Source organism: Aythya fuligula, chromosome 7, assembly GCF_009819795.1.
Source record: "Aythya fuligula isolate bAytFul2 chromosome 7, bAytFul2.pri, whole genome shotgun sequence".
In the NCBI taxonomy this organism is placed as follows: Eukaryota; Metazoa; Chordata; class Aves; order Anseriformes; family Anatidae; genus Aythya; species Aythya fuligula.
In genome coordinates, this window is record NC_045565.1 from 7,386,781 (window position 1) to 7,401,361 (window position 14,581).

At 41.1% G+C, this 14,581-nt stretch overlaps 1 protein-coding gene across 1 annotated transcript in view; it reads left to right on the forward strand.

The window, feature by feature from the left end:
• Positions 1-14,581, forward strand: part of PCDH15 (protocadherin related 15) — a 477,232-nt gene that overhangs the window by 417,490 nt on the left and 45,161 nt on the right. The window contains 2 exon segments of the mRNA XM_032191027.1: positions 10,622-10,837; positions 14,217-14,305. Of these exon segments, the coding sequence (XP_032046918.1) occupies positions 10,622-10,837; positions 14,217-14,305 (305 nt within the window).

Sequence of the window (14,581 nt, forward strand, 5' to 3'; positions counted from 1 at the left end):
TGAGAGGAATTAGCTAGGATGTACTAAATTTTAGGTGGCTAGCACAGTAGTTATTAAGGAGGTTCAGAAATTGTTTTACAATTTGCATACAAATTCACCATGTCTTTACTCCAGAGATTGTTACATCAAACAAGATACAAATAATGCTTTAAGTTTCTAAAAAGATATCTAGTTTTGCAATAGTTTAAAAAGAAAAATAGTTGGAAATGCTGGAACCACATTGGCGTCAATACGAAGATGTGCTTACTTCACAAGCTAGGATTTATGGCTGTGTTTATTCCCAAATTCTCAGGTGATCTCTACCCCACTGAGATCTGCAACGGCCTCTTCCAGCTGTTGTCCAGGCCGAGGGATGTATGAAGGTGCCCTCAGCATTCTTCCCACCTGTGCACCTGTATTTTTCCACGGGAAACCAGGGCTGGGTGCAGGGCAATTTCTTCTCAGGCTTTGCTCTGGGGAATCGGTGTCATGCTGCCACTCCAGCTAGGAAGATCTCCAGTTCTGTCTCATTTTGGCACTTATTAAGTTATTCCACGTTACCTCTGTGTCTTTGTACAATGATATTTGCAAATATGAATGTCTTATTTTTGAGGAGTGCAATTTATATAAAATTAAGACGACAAGCTTTATTGTCCTGCACAAAAGCTACAGCTTTCACGTTAAAAAAACACAATTAGTACCTCTTTGAGTCCTTAACAATTTGCTGTAGTCATTAATTTTTAATACAGCTATTAATGTAAATCATTTTTAGATAAATTTTGTCACAACTATACCACTGCTGAACATTTGTATGTTTAATTCCAGTTGCTTAAATCATTCTGCATTCAGTGGCTTACACAAAATTTCTCCCCCTCCCATCAAAGCACAGTTCTTCCCCTCTTGAAAAATGTTTCGTAAGACACCCTAGTCTGGGCACTGGTTATGCCCTAAAGAACCCAGTGAGTAACACTGGGAGTAAAAAATAAACTGCTGTGGGCCAGACACACGCAGCAAAGCACAGGAAGAGACGAAAACTAGTAGCGAGTACATAATGTTACACGCAAATTGAATTTAGAGACAAATCGGCCAATAAAGTATTGGATAAACACTTCTCTCATAATGGAAACGGTTACATATGTGACTGAGGCAGATACTATAGATTGCTTCTCCCAGCTCTATAAGGTGCAGCAATTTTGCTGGCAGCTGTAATTGCTCACTTAAATATATTCATTTGAATGTAAAATCCCTTTAGAATAGGGTAATGAGTTGTCTTGCACTAGATTTTCAGAATGATTCCTATAAATAGGTAAAAAAGCTTGATCTCAGAAGAAAGCTACAAAGCATCAAAAAGTCACTTTCAGGTAGAATAAATTTGGGTAATGATCTGCCATATGAATTATTCTACAGGAAGATGGTTGCTTTTAAGGTCAATGTCCTCTGAAAGCTGATGAGTGCTAATGCCTATAAGAAAAAAATAAAAGGAATCTGTTTGTTCAAATGGCACTTCTTAACGGAGGCTTTTATCCTTGCATCTTAAAGACCATGTTTTCATTGCTAATAGCTCAGCAGGAAATGTGGAACTGTGTTAAATACCATTTCTCTTGTAACGATAGCTGAGCCTGATTATCACATCTCAAACGCAAGAGCAGCTTCACACAGCCATCTTTTTTGCCTGCTCATTTCACCCAAGGCCTGCCAAATGCGCAACACGTGGATGAGATCTTTGGAGTCCAGGGTGGTGTTTTGGTGTTTAAAGAGACTTTAATCCTCTACCATGACCCCCCCTGAAGAGTTTCTAGAGAATTGTTTGACCTGGACCCTGGCATCAGTAAATAATCCTAAAAACAAGATTCCCCCATTAATGGCCTAAGTCTAATTTTCTCAAAAATATGCTGACTGGCGGGCTTCTTTCTTGTATTTTAAGCCTGAGAAGATCCAGGCAGAGTTGCCCTGGGGTGGCAGTGTACCAGCTGTAGACAGTCCTGGTTATGTTGGCAGTGAAGTTCTGAACACCCCCAGAGCACAGCTGAACTGGAGTAAAGGCAAAGAAATGGGGAAGGAGGGGAATCTGAAGGAAACACCTCCTGTGGGAAGCTCCCATTACTTCTGTTTTTCTGTATGAGCATGATTTACCAGAACAGAAAAAAAGGATTGGAGTGGTTTTGACTGCTTGAGTATCCTAATTTGGGAACCTTAATAACGCATTAAACCATTTTCTGCAAGATAACTAGCTGCTCTCTGCAGAAATTGTGGTAGCTGGGAGCCTTGGTGGTAGGACAGCTGCTTTATGCCTCATTTGCTGATTATTTGGGTTTCCCATCCACTCTGTGGCCATTGCAGCCAGGCCTGCAGTGGTGGGACAGCAGGAACAGCAATCTGGATCAATGCTTTAATTACAGCTGTGGTGGTGCTCAGCACAAGGCTTCAGGTGCTGGACAGGCCTGGTGGGGATTGGTGTTTCAATAGCCGTTTCTATTCTCTCACCTTTTCTGCAGGTCTTTTTTTCCCCCAGAATTTTCAACATATATGAGAGCCCATTTCTGTGATTAAAGGTCACATCATGCTTTTTGTTATGAATGTGTTAATTAAAAACAGGTGTAATACTCATAACTGCTAACCTATGAATGCTGTGGTTTGAGATTTGCTATGCATTTCATCATATTAGAATTAGCTATTTTGTTTTGCCACTGGTATTTTCATCTAACTGATTTTTTTCTCAGAATAAGGACCAGACTTGCTTTAGCCACATACACAACATTTCCATTCTGCTCTATGAAAACAAAAACAAAGCCCACACAATCTTTAGGGAAATTACTAGCAGGAATTTGCTTCACTCTAATGGTGCATTATTAGCCTTTTCTTTTTAAATATTTTCTTCTTCAGTATTAATCTCTCTACATGAATGTTTCTTGACAAATAGAACTTCATAGTGGCAGGTTCCATGAGACTGAGTTTCAGCCCTGGGCACCTTGAGACAGCTTTCTGCTGTGAAACACCAAGTTTTCCCTTTCCTAATTTTGCTTTTGCACGTGCACCAGAGAAAAGCTTCAATGGAAAAAAAAATGAACTGCCTTGCCAGTCACCATCTTTGTTAGTTAAAATATGATTTATGAATCTGAATAATCTGTAGGGAGAGAACATACTTGGTAGAAGCAAGAATCGACTTTGAAGCATATTTGCAGTGAAAACAGCACACTCTTAAACATGCTCATCTGCTGTAACATCTGTCCTCTGACAGAAAGCTGTTTGCCCTGCTAAGAATAATATTACACTAATTTCAAGCATACAGGTAATTTCCTTCAAAGAACATATCTCTAGACAATACGTTGGCTCGCTAAACTTTTTACCATATAAAACAGTACTGCTGTTTTCCTTTGGCAGTGTTCATTACATTTGAAAAAGAAGCAGCATTTGCTCTTACTGCAGTAATTTTGTGTGGCGGCCAAAGCAAATTCTTTCCACGAATTAGATTGTCTCCTACTTTTTTATTAACGATATTGGACTATGAAGTATTTTTGGACTATCAAAGCTGCTTTTGTTGGGGTGCAGGGAAGACATTGTTTAGTAGTGCCTCCCTGTTTCCAAATGAGAGGTGTGTTGGTCTTAAAGTGAAGTGAGATTCACTAAACCTATGGAATACTGGAAAACAAAAACACCCTTTGATTTATTTTTTTATATTTTTTTTGGAAATTAAATATTGGAAGATTCCATTTGCTATGCTATTTTCTAACTTTTTAAGATGCGTTAGTCCTACACATGCTTTCCAGAGCAAGATACTCCTGTGAGGCAGGAAGCAGGGAGTAAGCCTGGAGCACACACGGTGCTGGATCATCCCCATCTCATGGAGGATCAACTGCATGGCTGCTGTGTTCCAGCACAGAGAGGCTGTACTGAGCCCTGACTGCTCTTGGCACAGCAGGAAAATGCTTCGAAAGCAGAGAAGGACCTGGGAGTGATGGTGGATAGTCGGCTGAATATGAGCCAGCAGTGTGCTCAGGTGGCCAAGAAGGCCAACGGCATCCTGGCTTGTATCAGGAACAGTGTGACCAGCAGGGCTAGGGAGGTGATTGTCCCCCTGTACTCAGCTCTGGTGAGGCCGCACCTCGAGTACTGTGTTCAGTTTTGGGCCCCTCGCTACAAGAAGGACATGGAGGTGCTTGAGCGGGTACAGAGAAGGGCAACGAAGCTGGTGAGGGGCCTGGAGAACAAGTCCTACGAGGAGCGGCTGAGGGAGCTGGGCTTGTTCAGCCTGGAGAAGAGGAGGCTCAGGGGCGACCTTATCGCTCTTTTTAGGTACCTCAAGGGAGGCTGTAGCAAGGTGGGGGTTGGTCTGTTCTCCCACGTGCCTGGTGACAGGACGAGGGGGAATGGGCTTAAGTTGAGCCAGGGGAGTTTTAGGTTAGATGTTAGGAAGAACTTCTTCACTGAAAGGGTTGTGAGGCACTGGAACAGGCTGCCCAGGGAAGTGGTGGAGTCACCATCCCTGGAAGTCTTCAAAAGACGTTTAGATGTAGAGCTTAGGGATATGGTTTAGTGGGGACTGTTAGTGTTAGGTCAGAGGTTGGACTTGATGATCTTGAGGTCTCTTCCAACCTAGAAAATTCTGTGATTCTGTGATTCTGAAAACTATGTGGACACCTTGAGTATTTTGGCACCAGTGAAGATAAAAATGAATTGTCATTCACTTTATTCTTACAACCTGAATTTGTCAGAGGTTTCCGTGGAGCTGGGGTTTATTTGGAGTGGGCTGGGCAATGATCAGCGATAGGTTTAGCAGGCTCCTTTCCTCTTTGGTGTAGTACTGTTAGGTAGTATGCCTAGCAAGTAATGCCTTTAAAGCATAAAGCAATTCATTTTTTGGCTCAGCACAGGCCTCGTGAAAGGTGATTAGTTTGCATTTCTCAAGTCTGCACGTTCCTGCAGGTGGTATCACAGCGCAAGGCAATGCTGCATGGCTGCACAACCACAGCGTTACGTGAAAGGAGTGCCATGTGCCAATAGCACTCCTGATGCTTTCACCAAAATTGCCAGTGGGCTGAAAAGTCTGGTGGTGGCTTGTTCAGGATGAGCATTAAAAACTCTGTCAGCCGTAACTCCTGAAGCTATTGAATAGCCATCAGACAATTACAGTTTTTATCATTATTAGCATGAGCTACATTCAAACTGGCTGTTTAAAGTTAAATGCAATAGTTAATTTTAAATGTTTTCCAGTGTCCCTACCAGGGTCACCCTTAATCATGAGCCTGAGGATGATAACAGGGCATGTAAAATGAATGGGCCTGGGCTGTTGTTTTTTTTTTTATTATTTTTTTTTCCTAGCTTAGTGCCACTAAGCAGATGGCAAATTCAACTGTTTCTGATTAGTTGCTGGCACGTAAAGTAGCTTTTAGAACAAGACCATTTTTGCTTGTAGGAATTTACAGATTGCTGAATATTTCCAGTTCTGAAGCCACATCTGCCGTTGTACTGGTTTAGAGGCATTTTTGCTTTGTGATTTACAGAATGCCAAACCAGTGGGTTTGTTGTAGCTCTTGCTGTTTTTCTCTCTTCTTTTCTAGTTTCCTATATTTCTTCACTGCTGTGCTCTTTTGCACTGTTACCTGTCTCTAACACTTCTGCATGTGTGTTCCTCAGCTTGATTTTGCTGCAGAGTGCCTCAGAAACCTGAATCTTGGCATCTGCTAGCATCCCCTCCTCAAACTCACCCTCCTTTACAGCTCTCTTTCCACTGCACTTCTCAGCTGTGGCACATTTGGGCAGCCCCTGAGGACAGCTGCTGTGAGGTGCTCACATGCAGTGCACGTCTTCTATCAATTAATTAACTAGCAACAGACATATGAACTAGCACAAACTGTAAGTGGTTACAGGGGCACTACTAAAGGGGTCTCTGTCACTTGGGCTTGTGCAATTTCATTTTTCGTCTTCCAGATATGCAGCTTGAATAGGCTCTAGTGATTACATCCAAGTCCTGCTTTTTTCCACACTTGAGTGAACAGGTTTCTTCCCTCCCTAAAGGTGAAAAACAACCGAAACAAAGTACCTTTCTGCTTCCTCCGCATTTTAAGGCAGTATACTAGACTGGATGTGTAAAAAGCACTTTTTGTCAGAAACAAAGCAGCTGTACCCATCATCCTGTTGACGTTGCATTGCTCGGCCAAATGAGACATCGCTCATCTGAGAGCGAACCCTGCACTGACAGCGTTCGTCTCTTTGCTGCCCTGCAAAGCCAGGGGTTTTAATGTTTCTAGTGACCTGCTGTGGGTTGTGCTGGCAGTCTCTGTAGGAAATGAAGGCACCAAGAACACTTGGCTTATTGGTCTTTTTGCTCCAAGAGATACGACTGCCAATAAAATTACAAAGTATAGCCATTAACAACCTTGTGGTAAACACCCTCAGTGGTAGGGCCTAGAGTAGTATATTTCAGCTGATACCTGGCTAGTGCGATGTGCTTTTTTGGAGGGGCTAAGGAGCAGGCACAGCCTCTCAGCTGCTTCTTTACCTACGTGGGAGAGGAAGGGTAAGGGCTGGAGGCAGCACAAGGAGATGCCAGCAAAACTCCATTCATGTGGGTGTGCTTGTACTCAATTACAGGAGGCTTGAATTTGGCCTGGTAACTCCTAAGATCATACATATTTATCAGTACTCAATCATAGCAGAATTTGGGAGACATCTGTATTTCCTGCACATAACAAAAGAAAGATATACTGCTATGATATTAAGATTAAGTATTGCTCTTTCTCTTCTTTGACAGTCATAACGCAACTCTTGAGACACCATATATCTCTTCCTAATGAAGTGTCAAAAATATTTACCTTCAGGACAAATTACAAGAATAGCAAACATCCTCACTCTGTATTAAAGGAGTTGGTACATGAATGTCAGCAGCTCACAAGCTCTCTCTGGTGGTCCTACACAACTGAACATTGTACCGAGTCATCGTTAGTTTTGATGTAAGCAGAAATAGCAGTAACAAAAGGAAGAAATGGAAATAAAAAGTTAGAATGTTTCAAAGTGGAATCTGGTGATTTTTCCAAGTTCCTCAGGCTGTTTGCACCTGCTTTACTCATCTGCGTGTAGATGGTTACTGAGATGAAAATAGCCTGAATTTTAGTGGTGCTGAGGCTGTATATTTCTCTGGAGTGCCACTGAGTTCTCATAACTTCTGAAAATTAACTTGCAGCCTATCTACCAGCTTTGGAAATCTGAACTGCAGGATGTGAGATGCTGCATGCTTAAAATTTAAAAATGCCTATTTCACTGAAGTTTCATTCAGTAAAATCAGCGAAAAGACTTACCATACCATTCCTTCTAAACAATTACATCAGCGTCATGACATTTGTTCAGAAAAAATGACTTATTTAGTGTCTGTGCCTGTAAAACTGATACCTTAATTTAGATCCAAATTTTGTTTGTCCTTAGTAGCACACATACAAGCAGGAAATATTGAAGGTGAAATTGACTTCTGTTGTTACCGAAACAAACCACCATTAAAAGTCGTGACTTTCTATTGAGGTAGAGTTTGCTAATATGAAAGAAATGATAAGCTCGTTGCTCAACTGAACCAATGTAATAAATCCATTTTAACAAAGAAATTGGCTTTTTATTGGAAGAGCGTAATGCCCACCTTGCAGGACACCTCCAGGGAGCCGCTTGAAGCCAGCTGGGCAGTCACTGTGAATCCTGTCTCACTATGGCAAAGACCCCGAGGAGCCAGATGAGATGGTGCTCACGTGTGCCAAAGCACATGCCATGTGAGCTTTAGAGGACTTTTATTTTCTTAGCCCCGTAATCAAACATGTAAGGCTGAGTGTGGACAAGCCAGTGTTTTTTCCCAAGCTGGCCTTTTCTGTATTGTTCACAGCTTTAAACCAAGTGATGTTGTACAAGCTGTGCTTACCTGGTCTTAGATGCGTGCATACAGTGATTTGTTTGGTATGGAGCAATGAAGTGATTATTTTAAAAGATTCACTGCTCTGCATCCCTATGACATTGTTTCCAAAGATGTTTCTTGTCTCTTGGGCAGCACGTAGGTGGTCTTCTGTATGGATTGTACAAAATGCTATTTTGTGCGTATTCAGGTTCCCCTGCTGCTACAGGCAGAGGCTTTCTGATCTCATCTTTGAATACATGAGGGATATAAAGCTTTCTTAAAATACATTGACAAAATGGATCCAAATAGCACTGAGAAGCCAGTCTGAATGCAAAAAATGACAAGAAATTAATTGAATTTACCCCAAAGTCTGCTTAGCCCATGACAGCAAGTGGCAAGTCATTGTCCTGTCTTTACCTTGACCCCCACACAAGTTTTTCCATCTTTTCTCCCTCTTTCTTGCTGAGGAGAGCGAGTGAGAGCATGGCAAGGCAGGTGTTTGACACCCAGGCAAGGTCATCCCACCACAGCATGGTAATCTCAGAATGCATAAAATGGATCTGCAGTGGAAATAAGAGTCAGATTAGGTCAGTGAGGTCGGAGTGGTTGCTTGAAGAATTTGTGCAACCTCTCTTGTAATTTAGGCATTTGTGATCTTTGTACGAGGGCTGACCTGAAGTCAGGGCTGAGCCCTGACTTGTCAGTGCTCAGATGGTGAGGACTGTTAGCACTCATCTGTCAACCCAATTTTTAGGTACAGCCACTTACTCAATTACTTGTGCCTTACAGCATACCTTCACGTTTATTTGTTCCTGCAGCAATTTACTTGTCAAAAGGAAAGCCAAAAAGCAGTCTGGTTCTAAAAATGCAGCTGTCGAGCTCCTGTCTGCTGTCTGCGTGATGGTTTGGGGTTGTTTACCTGTGGCAGCTGGATAGCAGGAGTGTTCTCAAAGAGCTCGCCGATCTCTTTACCTTGTGACTGACAGAGTGGGGTAAATTTCAAAAAGCTTTTAACCTTCCCCGTGTTTCCTGAAAACACTAATAAAGGTGTTTGAGATCGCCCATGAGATGGTAATCTTGATTTTAAAAGGCATAAAATAAACCTGTAGAACTACAGAACGAAAAAACTTTATCACAGTTTGTATTTTTGCTTCTTGTAGCCAAGGCAGCTCAACCTTTGTCAATTCAGAGGAAAAACACAACCCTTACAAAGGATGCAAGGACTATTTTGAAGTTCTCTCCCAGTGGCAGGCAGCCCAGCAGCCAGTGCATGGTGGGAGCTGCTCTTTTGGGCAGTTCTGCAGCACTTGCTGTGCTGTGTGGAACATGTTGGCTCGCTCCAGCTAAAGGAGCCTAGATATCACAGCTTAAGCTCTTTGTGGTTCTCTCTTCCATCTGGCCTGAGAGCAGTCAGGGTAATGTAGAAAGCACGTGCAGCGTAGAGTACCTGGATCAATGATACCCATCTGGAATGTGTACCTCTTGATAGCATCGTGTTGCGCTGCATAGCTTATTACATGTCCTCACTGATACTCCCTGAAAATTACCCAAAAATAAAGATAAAATAGGAGTTATGAAAAATTTCCACCTTACAGGTTTTGTTCAGCGATGGTGAGAAAACAATTAATGATGATTAATGGCCATCTATCAAAGACTTAATGACCTTGCACAGATAATGCCTTTTAGACAGACTGTGGCATATCATGGTAAACAAATTCCTAACACTGCCATAAACCCAGGGAGGGTTTTAATTGTTGTTTTTGTTTTTAAGTCATGATGAATTATGGATTTTACAGAAAGACCAGCACCTTTTTGATGTTAAGGGTGTTTTTTCTGCAACGTTAGCTGAGGCCACAGACTTAAGAAGTTGTGCCAGTATTTTGATAAAAGCCTGCTAATAGATGCTGAAGTGTCCCAGCTGCTGAGGCAGTGCCCAAGCCTAGTGAGTAGGCAAAGGTACCAGCAGTAATTAGCTGCCATCTCTCTGACTTCTTCCTAGATAAAGCACACAAAAGCATTGTAAGGGCCTGCAGAAACACTTTTATCTGAACATGGGTACTGCCTTTTGAACTGGAGCATGATTTGTGTGAAGGAGTAGATCTGGAGAGGCTAGAATGGGGTTGTCAGGCATAAGGTGGGTGTTGTAGCTCCTGGGGCTGCCTAATTGATGGCAGGACGGTGTCCTACTTCTGCAGCAATTCAGCAGTGCTAGGACAGCTTTGTGTCCTCCACTAGGTCTGTCCCCCATGTCTGTTGTGCAGCACTGCAGGGATACTTCAAAGATTAAAAACAAACAAACAAACAAACAAAAAAAAAACAACTCCAAAAATATGTGCTCAATGCATGAGAATGAAGAAAGTCTCTAAGAAGACGGAGGACATTCTTCTTGTCTCTGTGTGTGTGTTGATGGCTATTTAAAAGAAAATAATATTTGTTACCAAGAATTTGGAAATAGTTGTTTCTCAGGGTTCAACTGTTCTTACCTGTTCAGTTTGTTGCAGACATGAGAAGTCCTTTTTTCAACAATTTAGAGCTAACGTAGGAAAAAGAAATTGCTGGAAAAGCAGAGCTGTATGCTGCAAAGTTAAATGAACCATTTAAAGTAATAGCAATATACAGTCTCTGGGATCTAATGTTTTAAACATCAGTGGAAAAGATTTGCTGGACCAATACACAACTTTATTTAAAGGACAAGGTTAATGATTCTTTTTGTGAATATTTACTTTATTTGCTTCTGTTTCTCTCTCTTTTTTTTTTTTTTCCCCCTAATAGGCTGATGATAAAGACACTGGGAATTACAGTGCCATGCAGTACAGGCTCATCATTCCTCCAATCAAGGATGGTAAAGAAGGTTTTGTGATTGAAGCTTACACAGGGCTAATAAAAACTGCTATGCTCTTCAAAAATATGAGAAGATCCTATTTCAAGTTTCAGGTCATTGCAACTGACAATTATGGAAAAGGACTGAGCAGCAAAGCAGATGTACTTGTAAGTATGAGCCAGGCATTATCTTTTTGGAATAATTGTTGAGGAAATTTGAACCCTACATAAAGTTTAATTTCAGGCAGACCTACAGGAAGACCATAAACAGTGCACTTGATCTCCTTAAGTCGCTGAAATAAAGCTTTTTCAAATCAGAAGCTTTTATGACTGTCTGAAACTGTTTCATGGTAGAGGTACTGATTTCAGTTACCACATGATGTTCAGTGTTTTATTTATTCGAAGAGCCATTGTCAATGGTTCAATTTAAATTCTAATTCTTTGCATTAAACATGGAATAAAAGTGTTTTGTTATTGTTGTTTTGTTGTTTTGTTGTTGTTGTGGTTTTTTTTTTTTCATTCCCATTATAAAACAGGTCACATCTGTGTGGTCAGACACAAGCATTTACACATCTACTCCACCTGTCCTCTAAGCCAGCAAGGTGCAGGCAGCTACAGTTAGTAAGCTGTGGGTTAAGAAGGATTAATATGGCATTAAGCCCCAATTAAGAAGTCAAGCTAAAGGCTTGCTAACTTGGATCTTGCTAACTTGGGCTGTGCTCTGTGTTAAGGTTACCGCAGAGCCTCTGGGTCGCAGTTAGATCTGATGTATCTGGTTTGCAGTGCAAAGAGCCGAACAAACAGGCTCAGAAAGAAGACTGGGGAAAGCCAGGGTTGCCATGTGTTAGTTGCTCATGTCTGGGAGTGAGATGAAAGGAATAATTTTGGGCTAAGACTGTGCTTTAAGTTTTCAGGAAAGCAATGGTTCAAAAATGGCACCAGACACTGAGCTCATTTTTTTGTGCCGCTTAAAGGACATTGACTTAGTCAGTCACAGAAACCATCAAAGCTTAATTTCTTTAAAGCCTATATATCTTGATGGATTGGGTTAATGTTAGCATAATGTCGTAGCAATGAAGTACATTATCCAGTTCATGGGAACACTGTCAAATGATACAGATGATAACCATAATACTTGGTATATTGAGTTATGCAGGAATTCAGCAAATAAACATAACGTATGATATCCTCGTGCTTGACCTCTCAAAATGATAGGGCATTCTCATGCAGTTTATGTGGTGATACTGGATTAAAATGTAGCCCAAAGATATTGACATTAAAATTAGAAAGTGAGATTTGTCTCATTAATTTATAGAGGCATATTTAGGTTGTCTTAGTGAGTGATGGGCACTCTGAGACACTGTTTTTGAGCAAGGAGTGAGAGCTTAGAGTCACTGTAGATACAGTTACAGATGGACACCAAAGCAATGTGAAAGTTTGGGTGTGCCCTGAGCATGATCCATACATGAAGATCCTTTCTAGTTAGACCAAGCTGTTTCGGGGCTTTGTGGTTTGAACAGAAGTTATCCCACTGTCATAGGTCACTGTGTGGTGTCAGGAGGTCAGACTGGGAGGTGTAACTGCTTTCAGTGCAAGTTCAAGGTGTGTAGGTAAGAGAAAAGAAACTGATTGCTCGTGTGCAAAAGGATGAGCTGTATGGGAAGAAGTTAGGATTGCTCTGGGAGCAGATCTAGGGAGAAGAGGAGGAGCAACACCAGAGGGACAGCTCAGCAAGGAACATGGGTAGAGCTAGGTATTCTCCAGAATGAGGGCCAGGACAGTGCCTCGAAACCCTGGCAGTGCTCTGCGAGCAGCATGAGGTGCCCAATTTGCTGGGACAGTGTCTTCATGCTGCAGGGGTGGGTCCAGCTGCCTGGGACTGGCAGGGTGGCTCAAGGTAGACGCCTACAATCTGGCTCAATGTGATGAAATTTTCCATTGTAGCTTCAAGATCAAAAGGAAAAATCAGTAATTGAAAAAATAAAGATTTTTACAAATGTGTATGGTACATAAGTGTTACTATGGAAACCTCAACTCTTTCTTGGTTTTTGTTCCACAGTTTTTCTGTAGCTTGTCATGAATGTGTTTTTATTCACATTTTTGTGCATGGATGAGAAATCATAATTGTGATTCTTCAGGTTTCAAAGAACTGTTGATTTTTGGTTACATTTATGCAGTACTCAGTAAATAGGCGCATAGCGATTCCTTGAATTGTATAATATAGTTAATTATATTAAGCTGTTCATAGCTTTAGAGTTCCTTTTAGTAATCATAGTCTAAAATCTGAGTTCATTATAATTCTATATTTCTCACAAAGAAGTCTGTACACTCCGATCAGTGCGTCTGATGACATTTGAAGAACATTTAAATATTTAAAGTTGAATTAAGCTTCAAAGCTGGTGAATCAGTGTTTGATGTGAAAGCATATTATGGCTCGTCCACTGAAGTGCTTACAGCACTCAGACTTCTCTTATGAAAAGTAGTTGTTGTTCTTTATTTTATAATTAATTTGGATAAATGATTTTTAAATTTATCTGTTTTAACATTGTTCTACACATTTTTCCAAATTTAGCTCCAGAATCATCTACAGAGACATGATATATGGGACGTGATGGTTACTGTCATGTCTATATGAACATGAACCAGATTTTAAGAAATGTTTTATTTTCTTCACCTTTTGGGGAAGCAACTGTTCTTTTCACAACCTGAGGGGAGATTGGTTGTGCTTGTGTAGAGAGAGCAAAAAGGAAAAAAAAAAGAAAATAAGTGGGGGGGGAAGGGGAAAGCATGCAGCTGTTTTACCCAAAGGCGGCCTTTTCTTAGGATCACACTAAAAATAGCTTAAGGAGGCTAGATTGAGATGTGAAGCAGAGTTTGCCAGCTGTGCTGAACGTGATCCATGCCTGTAGTCCCTTCTGCACACTCAACATCCAACCTGCCATTGAGAAACAGAGTTGCTTTGTGTTTGTAGTAGAAAATGCTGATCAGAGATATTTTATCCCATATAGAGGGAGAATATAAAGTAATTGGAGAATAAAATAAAAACTTGCACAGAGTACTTCAGTCAAAATAATCGAGCAATGTAATTTTCTAACAAAGTACCATTAGATTTAGTTGAAATAATCTGGTATTTGCATTTACATTGGTGTAAATTGCATGTGTCCAAGGTTGGATCTTCCTGTCAAGGCTTAAAAGATACTGAGATGCTAATAAGTGATTTTGAATATGGCATGTGGGATATTCATGAATGCTATAAGTAAATTCTTAAACCATGACAAACAAGCTTCATGGGCTCCCTCCCTCCATATATATATAAAATTCTGATGCAGGTCTGCAGTTACAGTTCTGGTTAAGTATTTCCTTGTGGTTTATTGGTACTGGCTGCCAAGCAAAGCAAGATTTCCCAACTATCTTTTTCTGGAATTAAATGAGACATCAGTTCATCATGGCATGGCAGTGAAGGCAGGAAAGCAATTATTCCATTCTGTTTGTACAGGGAGGATGTTAAGTGTGGAAGTGCCAATGAATGTTACTCTTTTATTTCCAGGTCTCTGTGGTCAATCAGTTGGATATGCAAGTCATCGTCTCTAATGTTCCTCCCACCCTTGTGGAACAAAACAAAGATCAACTCATAGGGTAACAAATTTACTTACTCTACAAATATCAAACAATTCACTGGTTTTGTGTTTAGATTCAGCAAGAAGCGTTCCCTCTGTGTCATGATCTGCTTTTTTTTTTTTTTGCCAAAAGGCTTGCAAACAAGCAAGTATTTCGATGGGGAGCACAACCAGCTGGGTGATGACACTGGCCCCCCAAATCTGCACTTTGCCCTTCCTCCCGAGGGGGGCAGAGGTACAGCATTTCTTTGCTTGTATCCTTGCCCACTTTGCAGGCTCTAACTAGTTCAGAGCT